Genomic DNA, 21,735 nt, shown 5'->3' with positions numbered 1-21,735 from the left:
TGTTGAGTCTGAGAAGTTCTTTATAGATCTTGGATACCAGCCCTTTATTTGTAGTGTCATTTGCAAATATCTTCTCCTATTCCATGGATTGCCTCTTTGTTTTGTTGACTGTTTCCTTTGCTGTGCAGAGGCTTTTTATCTTGATGAAGTCCCAAAAGCTCATTTTTGCTTTGGTTTCACTTGCCTTTGGAGATGCGTCGTGAAAGAAGTTGCTGTGGCTGTTGTCGAAGAGGTTACTGCCTATGTTCTCCTCTCTGATTTTGATGGGTTCCTGTTTCACATCGAGGTCTTTCATCCATTTAGAGTTTATCTTTGTATGGTATGAGAGAATGGTCGAGTTTCATTCTTCTGTATATAGCTGTCCAATTTTCCCCGCACCATTTATTAAAGAGACTGTCTTTTTTCCATTGGATGTTTTTTCCTGCTTTGTCAAAGATTAGTTGACCATAGAGTTGAGGGTCCATTTCTGGAGTCTGTATTCTGTTCCATTGATCTGTGTGTCTGTTTTTGTGCCAGTTACAATGCTATCTTGGTGATCACAGCTTTGAAACTGGAACTCAATCACAAGAAAAAATTTGGAAGAAACTCAAACACTTGGAAGCTAAGGACCATCCTGCTTAAGAATGTTTGGGTAAACCAGGAAACTAAAGAAGAACTTAAACAATCTGTGGAAACCAATGAGGATGAAAACACATTGGTCCAAAACCTATGGGATACTGCAAAGGCGGTCCTAAGGAGGAAATGCATAGCCATCCAAGCCTCACTCAAAAGAATAGAAAAATCTAAAAATACAGTCCCTAAACTCACACCTTAAACAGCTAGAGATGGAACAAAAGAACAGGCCTAAGCCACGCATGAAAAGACAACTGATTAGAGCAGAGATCAGTGAATTAGAAACCAGAAATACAGTAGAGCAGAACAACAAAACTAGAAGCTGGTTCTTTGAAAGAATTAATAAGATTGATAAACCACTGGCCAGACTTATCCAAAGAAAAGAGGAAGGACCCAAATTAAAATGAAAGGGGAGAGATCACGACTAACACGAAGGAAATAGAAACAATCATTAGAAACTATTATCAACAAGTATATGCCAATAAATTAAGCAACCTGGAAGAAATGGATGCCTTCCTGGAAACCTATGAACTACCAAGACTGAAACAGGAAGAGATTGACAACTTAAATAGGCCAATATGCAGTAACGAGATTGAAGCAGTGATTAAATAAAATCTTAAAAAAAAAAAGATATAGAAAGCCTGAACGGATCACTAACAAATAAGATTGAATCAGTAATCAAAAACCTTCCAATAGGAAAAGACCAGAAAAGATGATATCACAGGTGAATTTTTCTAAGTTTCTAAGGAAAAATTAATCCATTCCTTCTCTAACTCTCCCAGAAAATAGAAGGAATGCTTCCATTTTTTTTCTTCCTTTTTTTTTTTAATTAAGTCAGCATTACCCTGATATAAAGCCAGAGATCCCAAAAGAAAACTATGGAACAATATCCCTGATGAGCACGTATGCAAAAATCCTCAACAAAATAGCAAACCAAATTCAAGAGCACATTAAAAGAATCAGATACCATGACCAAGTGGCATCTATCCTTGCTATGCAAGGATGAGTCAACATATCATCAACATGATACACCATAATAACAGAATGAAGGATAAAAATCACATATGCATCTCAATAGATGCATCAAAAGCATTTGACAAAATTCAGCACCCTTTTGTGATTAAAAACTCAAATTACCTCAACACAATAAAGTCCATATATGGAAAGCCAACAGCTAACACCATACTCAGTGGTGAAAAGCTGAAAACTTCTCCTCTAATATCTGAAAGAAGACAGGGATTCTCAGTCTCATTACTAGTATTCAGCATAGTACTAGATATCCTAGCCAAAGCAATTATGCAAGAAAAAGAAATAAAAGTCTTCCAAATCATAAAGGAAGTAGTAAAATTAGCTCTCTTTGCAGATGGCATGATCTTATATCTCTAAAGCCCTAATGACTACACACACATACATGCACAATAAAAACAAAAAAATCTGTTGAAACAAATGAATTCAGCAAATTATAGTATACAAAATCAATACACAAAAATCAGCTGCATTTCTACACACAACAAAGTATCTGAAAAGGAAATTAGGAAAACCATTTCACTTACAAAGTTGTCAAAAAGGAATAAAATACTTAGGAATAAACTTAACCAAGGAAGAGAAAGACTAGTACAGTGAGAACTATAAAACGCTGATGATCTTATATTAACAGTTCTTATAAAAGTTAATACTAAAGCAGGAGTTAAATTTTGGAGGTGATGGGTATGTTTATGACATAGACTGTGGTCATAGTTCTATGGGTGTGTCTTTATCTCTAAGTTTATCAAGTTGTATACAGTAATTATGTGCAGCTTGTATGTAAAAACTTTTTTTTAATTGCAAACAAGGTGAGAGCATATACATTTCTCTAGAACTTACTTTTTTTTTTTTTAAAGATTTTTTATTTATTTATTTGACAGAGACAGCCAGCAAGAGAGGGAACACAGCAGGGGGAGTGGGAGACGAAGAAGCAGGCTCCCAGCGGAGGAGCCTGATATGGGGCTCGATCCCAAGACTCTGGGATCATACCCTGAGCTGAATGCAGACGCTTAATGACTGCCACCCAGGCGCCCCATAGAACTTACTTTTTTTTTTTTTTTTTAACTCAATTACATGGAGTAGACATTCCCTCTGGGATAGTTGTCAACTCTAGGATGAAGTCAACTCATCTTAAAGCTGCCTATTTCCCTATTAGGGGACATTATATTTTATTTAACCTCTGATTATTAAGCATTTAGTTTTGGGGCGCCTGGGTGGCACAGTAGTTAAGCGTCTGCCTTCGGCTCAGGGCGTGATCCCGGCGTTCTGGGATCGAGCCCCACGTCGGGCTCCTCCGCTAGGAGCCTGCTTCTTCCTCTCACACTCCCCCTGCTGTGTTCCCTCTCTCACTGGCTGTCTCTCTGTCAAATAAACAAAATCTTTAAAAAAAAATTAAACATTTAGTTTTTTCTCCTTGTTGTTATTGTACAGATATCCTATGTACTGTCCTTTGAAGCATAGATTCTCAAGTGGGATTGCTGGTCTGTTAGCTGTATTCCATTCACGATCCCAGTGTTCTGTGAGTGTACTTGTTTTTCTTCTGGCTAGCAGCACTTGCTCCTAATTTTTGACAAGTTCTTGTGTCAGTATCCTACTCTAGCTTTAATATTTATTTCTTTGACAAGTAATTACTTACCTACCATATTTTCATGTACTTAGTGCCTTTTGTATTTCTCGTGTGACTTTTCCTTGTGTGGTTTGAATAGCCTTTGACAATTTTTTCTATTGGAGTTGTTTCCTTTACCAATTTGGAGTACTATTTGTATATGAGGGATAACAGTCTTTATGCATGATATATTTTGCATGTATAAAAATATTATAATTTGACCTTATACTTTTTTATAAGCACATTGTTAACATTTTTATACAACCTAATAGGATTTTTTTTGTCATTGTATGTTTTCTCTTTCCTCAGAACGTCTCTTTTATCCACAATTACGCAAATATTTAACTATCTTTTGACACCTTTATTACGTTTAGAGATGTATTTATGAAGACAGTTGAACTAATGATTTCTATATATACAGTCATTTTTCCTTATTATATTTTGGATCACCTTCTTTTTGCCCCCCTCCTCTTATTTAAGTTATGCAGTTTTGCAGAGAATGTTAGTTCAAATCTTTGAATGATTAATTCCTCCTTTCTTTGGACAGAGTACCATTTTTTGCCTTGTATCTGTAGCCATACTCTTTCAGCAGTGTTCTCAGATGCATATTCCTTTAATCAAATCCCATCTCTCCTTTGGCAAGCAGCACAAATCATCCTTTTCTGCTTCGGTGTTACTTTTCTAAAACATACAGGTTGACCAAATTAACGCTGATTAATGACACCTGCAGGAGAGTCGTGTGGTTGTGTAGAGAACTTTCTCCACGACAAGGTCTGGCTCTATTTCGTAAATGTACATACGTGGGAGGCTGTAGGCATAGCTGTCCAAGAACAGAGATTGGGCTGCCTGGGTTTGAATTTTGGCTCTAGCTCTTATTAGCCTTATAACGTCAGGCACATTACTTAGCTTCTCTGGTAATAACTTTTATTTTAGCCAATGGGCTTTAAATCGTGCTTACTGTGTGCCAGGCATTTTCTAAGTGCTTTACATGGATTAACTCTTAATCTTCACAACCACTCTAAATTATCTTCATTTTACATGTGAAGAAGTGAGTCTCTGGAAAGTTCAATAATTTGGACAAGCTAAGAAGTAGTGGGCAAAGAATAATAAGTTTGTAATAAGTGCTTCTTTCCTCCTGCTTCTTTTTCACTCTTGTCTTCCCCTGCCTTCCCTCTCCTGTCTTTTCTCTTCCCCTTTTACTATTTTCCCATCTTCTCCTCTCTCCCCATTTCCTCCCCTCCCCTTCACTAGTCTTCCCTTCTCCCCCTTTTTCCTACCATCTATCCCATTCTGCCCCATCCTCTTCTCATTTCCTCTTGCCGCCCACCCACTCCTCTACCTTTTTACTTCATTGTATTATTATCAGCCTTTGTGTACTTGGTGCTAACACATCATGTTTAGGCATATTTTCTAAATATATCAGTTTCCCTCTTGGTTATTACATGCTATAGATCTTTAGCTCACTAATTAGTTTTTGAACTCTTTATTTTGTCATTAGTGAGTGTCAGGTATAGTAAGAGTTAAATGTAAAAATCAAAAGAGTCCACACCATTTATTGAGCATTTGGAACACCTTTTAGTACCAACCAATCAGTGCCAGTAGATTGAGGATACCAAGATGAGGTGTACTGGTCTGATCGATGCCAACAGTGAACGGAAGTATGGTCAGTGGAGACAGAATTCCGTAGACCCTTGGTCACCTGCTATAAGCAATCAGTCCCCAAAGAGATGCGAAAATAATCTTCCTGTGTAAACTCTTTTTATCATAACATCATACCTCTATATCTGTGAAGTGTCATCCCCAGTAAGTACCTCTTCAGAATGCCCAAGTACCATGGCAACCGGTGCCTCAGAAATGTGAGATGGGCTTTTAATTGCTCTGTCCAAAAGCACATTTCAGGAAGTTTCAAACACTACTGTATTATATGACAAAAAGTTATAATTATTGTAGTCAACTCAGCCTGCATATCAGGTGTATTTTTGGCATGAGCCTTCTTAGAAATAAGCATCCTTGTTCATTTTATATCATGTTCATTTTTAAAGCACGTATGTTATATTGGAGAAAATTATATTAAAAAGTTAATCGAAGTTATCTTTTATCAATATGTTTGTTTTCCTGTTAATATTTTATATGAAAATATAAGTAAATTTCTAGGATTGCTTTCCTTCATGATTCACAGTATGCGATAAAAGAGACCTAATTCTGTTTAAAATTATATATCCTAAGGGGACAGACACTAGTTGCCTGTTTGTATCAGTTTTTATTTTTCATTTTTATTTATTGTCAAAATCAATATATTTGGAAATGGGCAAATTGATTCTAGATATCTGAGGGACTAAAATTTGTAGAGCCGTATAAAGTCAGTTTTATGAGGAAGTTGGATGATTCAGTACTGCACAGAACCAGAGTCCTTAGTTTAAATGGCTGCTTTACATGGTGAAGTAGATTGGATACTTGGCCACACATACAAAATTCACTTGACTTCTTGGACCTTGGTTCCTCACAAAGGATAATGAGGATATTGGAGGAACGATTCCTTTTCCCCCTTCCAACAATGCCTCATCCTTGCTGCCTGCTCTAAGTAATCCCATAGACTGGGTGGCTTGTAAACAAGTACTTATTACTTGTAGTTGAGGAGGCTGGGAAGTCCACGATCAAGGGTCAGTGTATGATAAGATCTACTCCCTGCTTCATAGATGCCTGTCTTCTCACTGTGTCCTCATATAGTGAAAGGGACAGGAGAGCTGGGGTTTCTTTTACATGGGCACTGATCCCAATCACGAGGACACCCTCCTTCTGCCTCAGTCACCTCCAAAAGACCTCACCACCAAATAACATCATGTTAGGAGTTAAGATTTCAACATATGCATTTTAGGAGTACACAAACATTCAGACCCTAGCAAGCAATAATAATATTCTGAGATCTGTATGAGTTTTGTTCTGTGGGTGGTTGAATGTTTGAGGGAGATATTTTAAAGAAACTTCAAAAATCCATGAATTTTTGCAACAGGAAAAACAACGAGGAAAGACCTAATAGTCTATTTTTAGTTCTCATTTGGATAGAGTAAAAAGTATTTACTTAAATAGGTATAAAATGAAATTAGAAATAATGGCTGTGTGGCCAGGGAGGTTTTGAGGAGAAAAGTTTACAGGAAGATACTGAAACCAGGCAAGTGATTTAAAAACTTAGGTACTTCCCAATTCTGCATTATTCTGAAATAAACTGCTGTCTTTTGTACATGGTTGATATTCAGTGAATGTTAACCATTTTATTAATTAACAAACATTTCAGTAGGTTACCGTCATTGGTTAGCAAACCAATGATGAAATCTAAGCACTTTATATGGTACAGATCATTGTGGTAGAACTCCTTACCACTTGTCCTACGGACATACAGCTCAAAGAAGAGTTGATCTAACACAGATTAGCTAGTGAGGTTAGACCTAAGAAGTAATATTTCCAATTAAGTTAAAAACTTGAAAAAAAATTGCATGAAAGAACAGAGTTAGTATTGGATTTTTCATGTTCATCTTTATTAATTTTATCCTGAGTGCACATATAAGTTGTTCTGAGTCTGGTTTCTTAATAACCTCAGTCCCCACTGCTCTAGTTCTTACCCTTTGGCCCTGCAGTGACAGCCAGGTCCGTTGTCCTGTGCTTGTAGCTGCACCCTGCATAAGTGAAAGAAGAGGAAATACGATTTTTCCCCCTAAATTTAAGTGGGTTGTGGCAGCTTCTGCCCTCTTGCAAAAGTCTCTGTGGAAATTCTATGACCCTGAATCCTAACCCCAACCCATTGGTGTATCAGTAGAATCTCTCTAGGAGCCTGATAACCACTGTGTCTTGGCTTTTATGACCTAGAGATGTCCCCAAGTTCTGGGGCTTCCACTCTTTTGACATAGAATACTCAGCGAATTAAAGCTCTAGTCTCCTTTTAACTAGGAATCTAGTCTTTTATGTAGCAACTTGTCCCTCTTAAGAAGACATATTGAAGTTTTATTATTCTTTTGAATCAGAACAATTAACTAGATAAATGCCTGCAAATCTAATTCTCATGGGGTGTGAAAAGCAGAATATTTCTCGAGGATGAAGGTAAACATTCCCTTCTTTACATAATAATATTTTTCAGAGGCTCCAGAGGCTAACACTTTTTGTAGGAGCACTGAGAAATCCAAGGAAGTTTTGTTTTTCCACACTTAGGTGTTTTAAGTGGGAAGAAATTCTGCCAGGTCATGCAGGTGTTTTATGTAAAAGTAAAGGAGGGCTTATGTACATAGAGGAAGATAGACTTTCTGGAAAAGTTCTAAAAAAATATAAATGGTGGGGGAAGAGAAATAAGAAAATTATGATGTAATTATAAACATTGATTTTGGGGAGTTCTCTCCCTCTACCTGGTAACTGTGACTTGTGTAGTATTTAAAACCTGTCTAGAAACCTCCTGTTTCTAGAAGTGTGTTAACAGGGCATTTGGAAAATGTTTTTGAACTGACTCCTGCTCTGCAGAGAATGCCTAATCATCCTTCTCATCTGTTCAAATTTGTTGAAGTTCTGAACTTATGTGAGGGCACAATAATGTAAAGTTTTGTATGTATGTAGAAAGTAATATAGAAAGATTATGTGTCTTGGTGTTAGGGTTTTTTAACTGGGAGGTTTTTATTTTATTTTTTAAAAAAGATTTTATTTATTTATTTGAAAGAGAGTGAGACTGAATGAGAGAGAAAGAATGAGCAGGGGGGAGGGGCAGAGGGAGAAGTAGACTCCTCGCAGAGCAGGGAGCCTGATGCGGGCTCCATCCCAGGGCCCTGAGATCATGACCTGAGCTGAAGGCAGATANTGAAAGAGAGTGAGACTGAATGAGAGAGAAAGAATGAGCAGGGGGGAGGGGCAGAGGGAGAAGTAGACTCCTTGCAGAGCAGGGAGCCTGATGCGGGCTCCATCCCAGGGCCCTGAGATCATGACCTGAGCTGAAGGCAGATGCTTAACCGACTGAGCCACCCAGGCACCCCTGGACTGGGAGTTTTTTAAACCAATAATTTTCTTTAATCTTTATTTTTTAAAGCGGGATAAACATTGACTGATAGTGTGACTAAGTTGATGAATTAGTTGAGTATGTGGAGTTACTCTTTTTTTTTTTTTTTAAGATTTTATTTATTTGGTAGAGAGAGAGATTGTGCGCGTGCGCGGACAAGGAGACAGAGTAGCAGGCAGAGGGAGAGGGAGAAGCAGGCTCTCCGCTGAGCAAGGAGCCTGACAGGAGGCTCAATCCCAGGACCCTGGGATCATGACCTGAGCTGAAGGCAGTTGCTTAACCAACTGAGCCACCCAGGTACCCCATGTGGAGTTACTCTTAATCATACTATATAGAAAACAAGAGTATAAGACATCCTCTTGGCATAGTTTTAAAGGTTAACAAACAAGTAGTCTTAATTAGTTGACTTACTTGGAATTCTTTGTTTCAGCTTTTTGCCTGAATTCATCAATGGAGACTTTGATTCTATTAGGCCTGAAGTTAAAGAATATTATGCCGCCAAGGTAAACTATAAACACTTTTATATTTAAGATCTCATATGATTGCCTTTCTTATGTTCTTTCTGGCTTCCTTGGCGTATGCGTAGGGATTTAGAAACTCTTTGTTTGATTATGTAAAAAAAAATTATAGCAATTATAATACACATTCAAATAGAGATTTAGAAAATGGTAAGTGGAAACAGAGTCTTAGTAATTCTGTCACCATCAGATTTTCATTAATGCTTAGTACTTTATGCATATATATTTTAAATGAGTTTATAGTTTATATAGGCTCATTTAATAATATACTATTACTGCCTACAGCCTCATTAGTGAATATATATTTTTCAAAATTCATTTTTAATTTCCTTTAATGAATACACTGTATTTAACAGTTCCCAATGGACTTTTTTTAAGTTTTGTCTATTCTTTGCATTGTAAACTAATAAAAACAGCCCTGTAAATGAATGTTTATAAAAGTGCATAATTATGTGTCCCCAGAATTTGAGAACCACAGTTTTTTTCCTTTAATTTTAGTTTTCTTGAAACTATTATTACTTTGTTCTGAATAAACCTAATTATTACAACTTGAAATTAATAATGACACACAGCTTATTAAGGTGTTCATTTTATCACTATCATGCAAACCTTCCAGTGATCCTTGCCACTACGAAGCACGTACATATGATCTAACTGAGAATGATAGAAGACACATAGGAGTGTGTTACAGTAATTAATAATTTAAGCTTTCACTCGTTTTAGAAGACAATGCAGAGTTTTTAAAAATTATAGCCTCAGCGATTCTTCTAGCCACAGCACTATCATCTGTGTTATTCTGAACTGTCATTAGCAAATTACACATATTTGTAAAAGAAACAGCAGTTACTGAGATAAAAATTTAAATTCTTTATAAGGCATGAGTTAGATAAATTCAGAAAGAAGAAAGAGGAAGCCTTTCATAGGAAGGGAAGAAAGAAAGAGAGGGAGGCAAGGAAGGAAAAGGAAAAAAGAAAGAAAAAAGGAAAGCATGATTCTAGATGGGGAAACAAAGATACCAAGTTTATAATGCATAGGCTGTTATGATTTGAAAATTCTGGGGCTGGCAGTGAAAGCAGTTCTGGGCATGTTCCCGCTGCCCACCAGCTGATCAGATTCTCCATCAGCAAATGAAGAGTGTTCCCCAGTCAGTGTTTGATATTCATGCTCAATTACTTTAACATTGGCATCTTTCTGTTCATTCCCCACAGTCTCACTTCTCATTAACTCCATACCTCAACCTCTCTGGGAAGGAAAGCCCTCAGCCTTGCTTACAGAGTTTTACAAATTCATAGATATTAATCATATTTGCGGAAGCAGAAGAAACAGCAGGAAAGGCAGGAACACGCAGACTGAGAAACAAGTTGAAGATCTGGCCAGATGTGACTTTTCTNAAGCAGAAGAAACAGCAGGAAAGGCAGGAACACGCAGACTGAGAAACAAGTTGAAGATCTGGCCAGATGTGATGTGACTTTTCTCCCCCTCTCTTAAATGCTGCTGGCTTGCCAGAACTGGAAGTGTCAATCCGATAATTCCTATCCCGGATGGGGAAACAACAGGAAATAAGGGGAAGCCAGCTCCTTAATTTCTAAATGCAGTACAATGAGGTCAAGGATAAAGGCCAATTTTGAGTTAACTACTATTTGATGAATTTCTTTTATACCTTCTGCTTCAATTTTTTTTAACCTCAAAGTTAATTTATATATATTGAGGTTCAGTTTTTAACTAAGATTAGCTCATCTAATAATTCCTACATTGCATAGTTATAAATTTATATACTACAATAAACTTTTTTCAAGTATTGATGGGGACTCATGGCTTTGAACTTTTCTGATCTGTTTCCAGAGGGCACCAGTGATGGCTTTTATATAGCTAACTTGCCCCATGTAACACATGGTGAGCATTTCGCTGCAGTTTTAATAATGATGCTAATGACAAGTTAATGCAGCATCTCACACAATTCATATAAGCCATTATCTCCAATTTAAGCAGTCTTTAAGCTGGTCTTTTACAAATGAAAGAAGGTGATCTCTGCTTTCAAATGCACTTTTTTTTTTTCCTCCTGCCTCTTCCGGGTTTTCAGTGAAGCTGAAACTGGGGGTGTAGTGAAGAAAGTAAAGCAAAGAAGGAATTTAAAACGCTAAAGTTAAAATTGTAAAGTGGGTTTTGTAGCCAAAATTTATTCACACAGTTTTTCCCCCAGTAGGTATGTCTTTGACTTATAGGAAAAACCCAGGCTTGCATTATTATATAAAACTTTTTAATTTTAATATAATTTTTTAATTTTTACTTGGAGCACTAGCATGAGTGGAGGGAGGGGCAGAAGGAGAGGGAAAGGAACAAACGGACTCCCCAAGGGTCTCAATCCCAGGACCCTAAGATCATGACATGAGCTGAAGTCACATGCTTAACCAACTGAGCCACCCAGGTACTCCTGATTATATAAAACTTTAAATTGGTTTGCCTGCCTAATTTCTGTGAACACCAAAATATAAAGTATTTGATTTGTCAGCTTTTAAACAGAGCATTTTATATCCCAGATCTTGCCGTATGCATTAGTTATCTATTGTTGTGGAATAAATTATACTAAATTTTAGCAGTTTGAAACCTCAGACAATTTTTATCTCATACACTTTCTCCAGGTAAGGAATATGGAAGTTGATTAACTAGGTGCTTCTGGCTCAAGGTTTCTCATGAGGTTATAATGTAGCTGGGTTTTTCAGTCATCTTGAGGCTCTACTGGGGCTACAGAATTCTAAGATTATTCATGTGGTTGCCGGTTGGTCTCACTGGCTTATTATTTCTCAGTGGTTAGTGATTGGAAGCATCAGTTCTATGCCAAGGGACTGCTCACAGCATGGCAGCTTGCTTTCCAGAGAGGGAGGGGAGAAGGGATTGAGAAGACCTTGCATGCAAGACAGCCAGCCCAGGACAGAAGTAGCTGTCTTTTTGTGACCTAATTTCAGCAGCGATATACCATCTTAACTGTCTCTTCTGCCAGATGCTGCTAGTCACACAGAGCAACCCTGTACAGTGGGGGATCAGACTGCACAATGTTGTCAATACTAGATGGCAGGAATCCTTGGTAGCCATCTTGGAGGCTGGCCNTACTTGGAGCACTAGCATGAGTGGAGGGAGGGGCAGAAGGAGAGGGAAAGGAACAAACGGACTCCCCAAGGGGCTCAATCCCAGGACCCTAAGATCATGACATGAGCTGAAGTCACATGCTTAACCGACTGAGCCACCCAGGTACTCCTGATTATATAAAACTTTAAATTGGTTTGCCTGCCTAATTTCTGTGAACACCAAAATATAAAGTATTTGATTTGTCAGCTTTTAAACAGAGCATTTTATATCCCAGATCTTGCCGTATGCATTAGTTATCTATTGTTGTGGAATAAATTATACTAAATTTTAGCAGTTTGAAACCTCAGACAATTTTTATCTCATACACTTTCTCCAGGTAAGGAATATGGAAGTTGATTAACTAGGTGCTTCTGGCTCAAGGTTTCTCATGAGGTTATAATGTAGCTGGGTTTTTCAGTCATCTTGAGGCTCTACTGGGGCTACAGAATTCTAAGATTATTCATGTGGTTGCCGGTTGGTCTCACTGGCTTATTATTTCTCAGTGGTTAGTGATTGGAAGCATCAGTTCTATGCCAAGGGACTGCTCACAGCATGGCAGCTTGCTTTCCAGAGAGGGAGGGGAGAAGGGATTGAGAAGACCTTGCATGCAAGACAGCCAGCCCAGGACAGAAGTAGCTGTCTTTTTGTGACCTAATTTCAGCAGCGATATACCATCTTAACTGTGTCTTCTGCCAGATGCTGCTAGTCACACAGAGCAACCCTGTACAGTGTGGGATCAGACTGCACAATGTTGTCAATACTAGATGGCAGGAATCCTTGGTAGCCATCTTGGAGGCTGGCTGCCACACCGTCTGACTGATGCTGTTCTGATAAAGCCTGAGTGTTAGGCATTGAGAAAGATGTTTTAGGGATATCATAGTAGATTCTTGGTTTTTAATTAGTAATATGTAAGAAGGAAGACAAAAACATAGCTATTAGTGGTCTCTCTTTGATTCTCTGTATACATGACCTGCTTCAAGCAAAGTTACATACCAACAAACCGATCACTAGTTTTTATATTCATAGGCCTTAATTATTTATTCCTTTGGATTTTGGACATGTAGGGAAGATTTAAGTCCACCACTTAATTCCATATGGCCCATAGGATTGCATATGGTATGCCTTTCTTAATTTACTCCATAATGCTTTCCTATGCAGATAGAGCTGTAAAATCTTTGTGTTTCTCCATTTACCTCGGTGTCTCAGTTCTTCCCTGTGTGGCTCATGATATTAGCTCAGAATGAGGAATGTCTCTTATAGATTTTCCCCTTGATATTTTTGTTTGTTTATTTATGTATTATTCTCTGAGTCAGTCAGTGTTCCTTGATTCAAGGCTAGAATCACATATTCAGCCTTCTTAATTACCCAATCAGTCATTTATTTTAGTTTCCTGAGAACTTTTGAAGAAACTGTTGTATCATGTAACTGCTGATATGCTTTGACTGACATGTGGTCTCTGTGGTCTTGAGGAGATATAGGAAGGGAGGGGTTTCAAACATGCTTCCTTTATNGGCACAGTAGTTAAGCGTCTGCCTTCGGCTCAGGGCGTGATCCCGGCGTTCTGGGATCGAGCCCCACGTCGGGCTCCTCCGCTAGGAGCCTGCTTCTTCCTCTCACACTCCCCCTGCTGTGTTCCCTCTCTCACTGGCTGTCTCTCTGTCAAATAAACAAAATCTTTAAAAAAAAATTAAACATTTAGTTTTTTCTCCTTGTTGTTATTGTACAGATATCCTATGTACTGTCCTTTGAAGCATAGATTCTCAAGTGGGATTGCTGGTCTGTTAGCTGTATTCCATTCACGATCCCAGTGTTCTGTGAGTGTACTTGTTTTTCTTCTGGCTAGCAGCACTTGCTCCTAATTTTTGACAAGTTCTTGTGTCAGTATCCTACTCTAGCTTTAATATTTATTTCTTTGACAAGTAATTACTTACCTACCATATTTTCATGTACTTAGTGCCTTTTGTATTTCTCGTGTGACTTTTCCTTGTGTGGTTTGAATAGCCTTTGACAATTTTTTCTATTGGAGTTGTTTCCTTTACCAATTTGGAGTACTATTTGTATATGAGGGATAACAGTCTTTATGCATGATATATTTTGCATGTATAAAAATATTATAATTTGACCTTATACTTTTTTATAAGCACATTGTTAACATTTTTATACAACCTAATAGGATTTTTTTTGTCATTGTATGTTTTCTCTTTCCTCAGAACGTCTCTTTTATCCACAATTACGCAAATATTTAACTATCTTTTGACACCTTTATTACGTTTAGAGATGTATTTATGAAGACAGTTGAACTAATGATTTCTATATATACAGTCATTTTTCCTTATTATATTTTGGATCACCTTCTTTTTGCCCCCCTCCTCTTATTTAAGTTATGCAGTTTTGCAGAGAATGTTAGTTCAAATCTTTGAATGATTAATTCCTCCTTTCTTTGGACAGAGTACCATTTTTTGCCTTGTATCTGTAGCCATACTCTTTCAGCAGTGTTCTCAGATGCATATTCCTTTAATCAAATCCCATCTCTCCTTTGGCAAGCAGCACAAATCATCCTTTTCTGCTTCGGTGTTACTTTTCTAAAACATACAGGTTGACCAAATTAACGCTGATTAATGACACCTGCAGGAGAGTCGTGTGGTTGTGTAGAGAACTTTCTCCACGACAAGGTCTGGCTCTATTTCGTAAATGTACATACGTGGGAGGCTGTAGGCATAGCTGTCCAAGAACAGAGATTGGGCTGCCTGGGTTTGAATTTTGGCTCTAGCTCTTATTAGCCTTATAACGTCAGGCACATTACTTAGCTTCTCTGGTAATAACTTTTATTTTAGCCAATGGGCTTTAAATCGTGCTTACTGTGTGCCAGGCATTTTCTAAGTGCTTTACATGGATTAACTCTTAATCTTCACAACCACTCTAAATTATCTTCATTTTACATGTGAAGAAGTGAGTCTCTGGAAAGTTCAATAATTTGGACAAGCTAAGAAGTAGTGGGCAAAGAATAATAAGTTTGTAATAAGTGCTTCTTTCCTCCTGCTTCTTTTTCACTCTTGTCTTCCCCTGCCTTCCCTCTCCTGTCTTTTCTCTTCCCCTTTTACTATTTTCCCATCTTCTCCTCTCTCCCCATTTCCTCCCCTCCCCTTCACTAGTCTTCCCTTCTCCCCCTTTTTCCTACCATCTATCCCATTCTGCCCCATCCTCTTCTCATTTCCTCTTGCCGCCCACCCACTCCTCTACCTTTTTACTTCATTGTATTATTATCAGCCTTTGTGTACTTGGTGCTAACACATCATGTTTAGGCATATTTTCTAAATATATCAGTTTCCCTCTTGGTTATTACATGCTATAGATCTTTAGCTCACTAATTAGTTTTTGAACTCTTTATTTTGTCATTAGTGAGTGTCAGGTATAGTAAGAGTTAAATGTAAAAATCAAAAGAGTCCACACCATTTATTGAGCATTTGGAACACCTTTTAGTACCAACCAATCAGTGCCAGTAGATTGAGGATACCAAGATGAGGTGTACTGGTCTGATCGATGCCAACAGTGAACGGAAGTATGGTCAGTGGAGACAGAATTCCGTAGACCCTTGGTCACCTGCTATAAGCAATCAGTCCCCAAAGAGATGCGAAAATAATCTTCCTGTGTAAACTCTTTTTATCATAACATCATACCTCTATATCTGTGAAGTGTCATCCCCAGTAAGTACCTCTTCAGAATGCCCAAGTACCATGGCAACCGGTGCCTCAGAAATGTGAGATGGGCTTTTAATTGCTCTGTCCAAAAGCACATTTCAGGAAGTTTCAAACACTACTGTATTATATGACAAAAAGTTATAATTATTGTAGTCAACTCAGCCTGCATATCAGGTGTATTTTTGGCATGAGCCTTCTTAGAAATAAGCATCCTTGTTCATTTTATATCATGTTCATTTTTAAAGCACGTATGTTATATTGGAGAAAATTATATTAAAAAGTTAATCGAAGTTATCTTTTATCAATATGTTTGTTTTCCTGTTAATATTTTATATGAAAATATAAGTAAATTTCTAGGATTGCTTTCCTTCATGATTCACAGTATGCGATAAAAGAGACCTAATTCTGTTTAAAATTATATATCCTAAGGGGACAGACACTAGTTGCCTGTTTGTATCAGTTTTTATTTTTCATTTTTATTTATTGTCAAAATCAATATATTTGGAAATGGGCAAATTGATTCTAGATATCTGAGGGACTAAAATTTGTAGAGCCGTATAAAGTCAGTTTTATGAGGAAGTTGGATGATTCAGTACTGCACAGAACCAGAGTCCTTAGTTTAAATGGCTGCTTTACATGGTGAAGTAGATTGGATACTTGGCCACACATACAAAATTCACTTGACTTCTTGGACCTTGGTTCCTCACAAAGGATAATGAGGATATTGGAGGAACGATTCCTTTTCCCCCTTCCAACAATGCCTCATCCTTGCTGCCTGCTCTAAGTAATCCCATAGACTGGGTGGCTTGTAAACAAGTACTTATTACTTGTAGTTGAGGAGGCTGGGAAGTCCACGATCAAGGGTCAGTGTATGATAAGATCTACTCCCTGCTTCATAGATGCCTGTCTTCTCACTGTGTCCTCATATAGTGAAAGGGACAGGAGAGCTGGGGTTTCTTTTACATGGGCACTGATCCCAATCACGAGGACACCCTCCTTCTGCCTCAGTCACCTCCAAAAGACCTCACCACCAAATAACATCATGTTAGGAGTTAAGATTTCAACATATGCATTTTAGGAGTACACAAACATTCAGACCCTAGCAAGCAATAATAATATTCTGAGATCTGTATGAGTTTTGTTCTGTGGGTGGTTGAATGTTTGAGGGAGATATTTTAAAGAAACTTCAAAAATCCATGAATTTTTGCAACAGGAAAAACAACGAGGAAAGACCTAATAGTCTATTTTTAGTTCTCATTTGGATAGAGTAAAAAGTATTTACTTAAATAGGTATAAAATGAAATTAGAAATAATGGCTGTGTGGCCAGGGAGGTTTTGAGGAGAAAAGTTTACAGGAAGATACTGAAACCAGGCAAGTGATTTAAAAACTTAGGTACTTCCCAATTCTGCATTATTCTGAAATAAACTGCTGTCTTTTGTACATGGTTGATATTCAGTGAATGTTAACCATTTTATTAATTAACAAACATTTCAGTAGGTTACCGTCATTGGTTAGCAAACCAATGATGAAATCTAAGCACTTTATATGGTACAGATCATTGTGGTAGAACTCCTTACCACTTGTCCTACGGACATACAGCTCAAAGAAGAGTTGATCTAACACAGATTAGCTAGTGAGGTTAGACCTAAGAAGTAATATTTCCAATTAAGTTAAAAACTTGAAAAAAAATTGCATGAAAGAACAGAGTTAGTATTGGATTTTTCATGTTCATCTTTATTAATTTTATCCTGAGTGCACATATAAGTTGTTCTGAGTCTGGTTTCTTAATAACCTCAGTCCCCACTGCTCTAGTTCTTACCCTTTGGCCCTGCAGTGACAGCCAGGTCCGTTGTCCTGTGCTTGTAGCTGCACCCTGCATAAGTGAAAGAAGAGGAAATACGATTTTTCCCCCTAAATTTAAGTGGGTTGTGGCAGCTTCTGCCCTCTTGCAAAAGTCTCTGTGGAAATTCTATGACCCTGAATCCTAACCCCAACCCATTGGTGTATCAGTAGAATCTCTCTAGGAGCCTGATAACCACTGTGTCTTGGCTTTTATGACCTAGAGATGTCCCCAAGTTCTGGGGCTTCCACTCTTTTGACATAGAATACTCAGCGAATTAAAGCTCTAGTCTCCTTTTAACTAGGAATCTAGTCTTTTATGTAGCAACTTGTCCCTCTTAAGAAGACATATTGAAGTTTTATTATTCTTTTGAATCAGAACAATTAACTAGATAAATGCCTGCAAATCTAATTCTCATGGGGTGTGAAAAGCAGAATATTTCTCGAGGATGAAGGTAAACATTCCCTTCTTTACATAATAATATTTTTCAGAGGCTCCAGAGGCTAACACTTTTTGTAGGAGCACTGAGAAATCCAAGGAAGTTTTGTTTTTCCACACTTAGGTGTTTTAAGTGGGAAGAAATTCTGCCAGGTCATGCAGGTGTTTTATGTAAAAGTAAAGGAGGGCTTATGTACATAGAGGAAGATAGACTTTCTGGAAAAGTTCTAAAAAAATATAAATGGTGGGGGAAGAGAAATAAGAAAATTATGATGTAATTATAAACATTGATTTTGGGGAGTTCTCTCCCTCTACCTGGTAACTGTGACTTGTGTAGTATTTAAAACCTGTCTAGAAACCTCCTGTTTCTAGAAGTGTGTTAACAGGGCATTTGGAAAATGTTTTTGAACTGACTCCTGCTCTGCAGAGAATGCCTAATCATCCTTCTCATCTGTTCAAATTTGTTGAAGTTCTGAACTTATGTGAGGGCACAGTAATGTAAAGTTTTGTATGTATGTAGAAAGTAATATAGAAAGATTATGTGTCTTGGTGTTAGGGTTTTTTAACTGGGAGGTTTTTATTTTATTTTTTAAAAAAGATTTTATTTATTTATTTGAAAGAGAGTGAGACTGAATGAGAGAGAAAGAATGAGCAGGGGGGAGGGGCAGAGGGAGAAGTAGACTCCTTGCAGAGCAGGGAGCCTGATGCGGGCTCCATCCCAGGGCCCTGAGATCATGACCTGAGCTGAAGGCAGATGCTTAACCGACTGAGCCACCCAGGCACCCCTGGACTGGGAGTTTTTTAAACCAATAATTTTCTTTAATCTTTATTTTTTAAAGCGGGATAAACATTGACTGATAGTGTGACTAAGTTGATGAATTAGTTGAGTATGTGGAGTTACTCTTTTTTTTTTTTTTTTTAAGATTTTATTTATTTGGTAGAGAGAGAGATTGTGCGCGTGCGCGGACAAGGAGACAGAGTAGCAGGCAGAGGGAGAGGGAGAAGCAGGCTCTCCGCTGAGCAAGGAGCCTGACAGGAGGCTCAATCCCAGGACCCTGGGATCATGACCTGAGCTGAAGGCAGTTGCTTAACCAACTGAGCCACCCAGGTACCCCATGTGGAGTTACTCTTAATCATACTATATAGAAAACAAGAGTATAAGACATCCTCTTGGCATAGTTTTAAAGGTTAACAAACAAGTAGTCTTAATTAGTTGACTTACTTGGAATTCTTTGTTTCAGCTTTTTGCCTGAATTCATCAATGGAGACTTTGATTCTATTAGGCCTGAAGTTAAAGAATATTATGCCGCCAAGGTAAACTATAAACACTTTTATATTTAAGATCTCATATGATTGCCTTTCTTATGTTCTTTCTGGCTTCCTTGGCGTATGCGTAGGGATTTAGAAACTCTTTGTTTGATTATGTAAAAAAAAATTATAGCAATTATAATACACATTCAAATAGAGATTTAGAAAATGGTAAGTGGAAACAGAGTCTTAGTAATTCTGTCACCATCAGATTTTCATTAATGCTTAGTACTTTATGCATATATATTTTAAATGAGTTTATAGTTTATATAGGCTCATTTAATAATATACTATTACTGCCTACAGCCTCATTAGTGAATATATATTTTTCAAAATTCATTTTTAATTTCCTTTAATGAATACACTGTATTTAACAGTTCCCAATGGACTTTTTTTAAGTTTTGTCTATTCTTTGCATTGTAAACTAATAAAAACAGCCCTGTAAATGAATGTTTATAAAAGTGCATAATTATGTGTCCCCAGAATTTGAGAACCACAGTTTTTTTTCTTTAATTTTAGTTTTCTTGAAACTATTATTACTTTGTTCTGAATAAACCTAATTATTACAACTTGAAATTAATAATGACACACAGCTTATTAAGGTGTTCATTTTATCACTATCATGCAAACCTTCCAGTGATCCTTGCCACTACGAAGCACGTACATATGATCTAACTGAGAATGATAGAAGACACATAGGAGTGTGTTACAGTAATTAATAATTTAAGCTTTCACTCGTTTTAGAAGACAATGCAGAGTTTTTAAAAATTATAGCCTCAGCGATTCTTCTAGCCACAGCACTATCATCTGTGTTATTCTGAACTGGCATTAGCAAATTACACATATTTGTAAAAGAAACAGCAGTTACTGAGATAAAAATTTAAATTCTTTATAAGGCATGAGTTAGATAAATTCAGAAAGAAGAAAGAGGAAGCCTTTCATAGGAAGGGAAGAAAGAAAGAGGGAGGCAAGGAAGGAAAAGGAAAAAAGAAAGAAAAAAGGAAAGCATGATTCTAGATGGGGAAACAAAGATACCAAGTTTATAATGCATAGGCTGTTATGATTTGAAAATTCTGGGGCTGGCAGTGAAAGCAGTTCTGGGCATGTTCCCGCTGCCCACCAGCTGATCAGATTCTCCATCAGCAAATGAAGAGTGTTCCCCAGTCAGTGTTTGATATTCATGCTCAATTACTTTAACATTGGCATCTTTCTGTTCATCCCCCACAGTCTCACTTCTCATTAACTCCATACCTCAACCTCTCTGGGAAGGAAAGCCCTCAGCCTTGCTTACAGAGTTTTACGAATTCATAGATATTAATCATATTTGCGGAAGCAGAAGAAACAGCAGGAAAGGCAGGAACACGCAGACTGAGAAACAAGTTGAAGATCTGGCCAGATGTGATGTGACTTTTCTCCCCCTCTCTTAAATGCTGCTGGCTTGCCAGAACTGGAAGTGTCAATCCGATAATTCCCTATCCCGGATGGGGAAACAACAGGAAATAAGGGGAAGCCAGCTCCTTAATTTCTAAATGCAGTACAATGAGGTCAAGGATAAAGGCCAATTTTGAGTTAACTACTATTTGATGAATTTCTTTTATACCTTCTGCTTCAATTTTTTTTAACCTCAAAGTTAATTTATATATATTGAGGTTCAGTTTTTAACTAAGATTAGCTCATCTAATAATTCCTACATTGCATAGTTATAAATTTATATACTACAATAAACTTTTTTCAAGTATTGATGGGGACTCATGGCTTTGAACTTTTCTGATCTGTTTCCAGAGGGCACCAGTGATGGCTTTTATATAGCTAACTTGCCCCATGTAACACATGGTGAGCATTTCGCTGCAGTTTTAATAATGATGCTAATGACAAGTTAATGCAGCATCTCACACAATTCATATAAGCCATTATCTCCAATTTAAGCAGTCTTTAAGCTGGTCTTTTACAAATGAAAGAAGGTGATCTCTGCTTTCAAATGCACTTTTTTTTTTCCTCCTGCCTCTTCCAGGTTTTCAGTGAAGCTGAAACTGGGGGTGTAGTGAAGAAAGTAAAGCAAAGAAGGAATTTAAAACGCTAAAGTTAAAATTGTAAAGTGGGTTTTGTAGCCAAAATTTATTCACACAGTTTTTCCCCCAGTAGGTATGTCTTTGACTTATAGGAAAAACCCAGGCTTGCATTATTATATAAAACTTTTTAATTTTAATATAATTTTTTAATTTTTACTTGGAGCACTAGCATGAGTGGAGGGAGGGGCAGAAGGAGAGGGAAAGGAACAAACGGACTCCCCAAGGGGCTCAATCCCAGGACCCTAAGATCATGACATGAGCTGAAGTCACATGCTTAACCGACTGAGCCACCCAGGTACTCCTGATTATATAAAACTTTAAATTGGTTTGCCTGCCTAATTTCTGTGAACACCAAAATATAAAGTATTTGATTTGTCAGCTTTTAAACAGAGCATTTTATATCCCAGATCTTGCCGTATGCATTAGTTATCTATTGTTGTGGAATAAATTATACTAAATTTTAGCAGTTT

General features: G+C 37.5%; 1 protein-coding gene across 12 annotated transcripts in view; it reads left to right on the top strand.

Annotated features, from left to right (window-relative positions):
• The window catches only part of TPK1 (thiamin pyrophosphokinase 1), a 341,792-nt gene that overhangs the window by 156,298 nt on the left and 163,759 nt on the right, over positions 1 to 21,735 (top strand). For all 12 annotated transcript variants that reach the window (XR_004619106.1, XM_034638916.1, XM_011228209.3 and 9 more), the window contains one exon: positions 8,701 to 8,773. Coding sequence is in view for 11 of the 12 variants with exons in the window: in XM_034638916.1 (XP_034494807.1) it covers positions 8,701 to 8,773 (73 nt within the window). In the remaining variant the exon portion in view is untranslated. The remainder of the gene's footprint in view (positions 1 to 8,700; positions 8,774 to 21,735) is intronic.

This window comes from Ailuropoda melanoleuca, chromosome 1 (assembly GCF_002007445.2).
Source record: "Ailuropoda melanoleuca isolate Jingjing chromosome 1, ASM200744v2, whole genome shotgun sequence".
Taxonomy (NCBI): Eukaryota; Metazoa; Chordata; class Mammalia; order Carnivora; family Ursidae; genus Ailuropoda; species Ailuropoda melanoleuca.
This window is presented reverse-complemented; position numbering and strand designations above follow the sequence as displayed.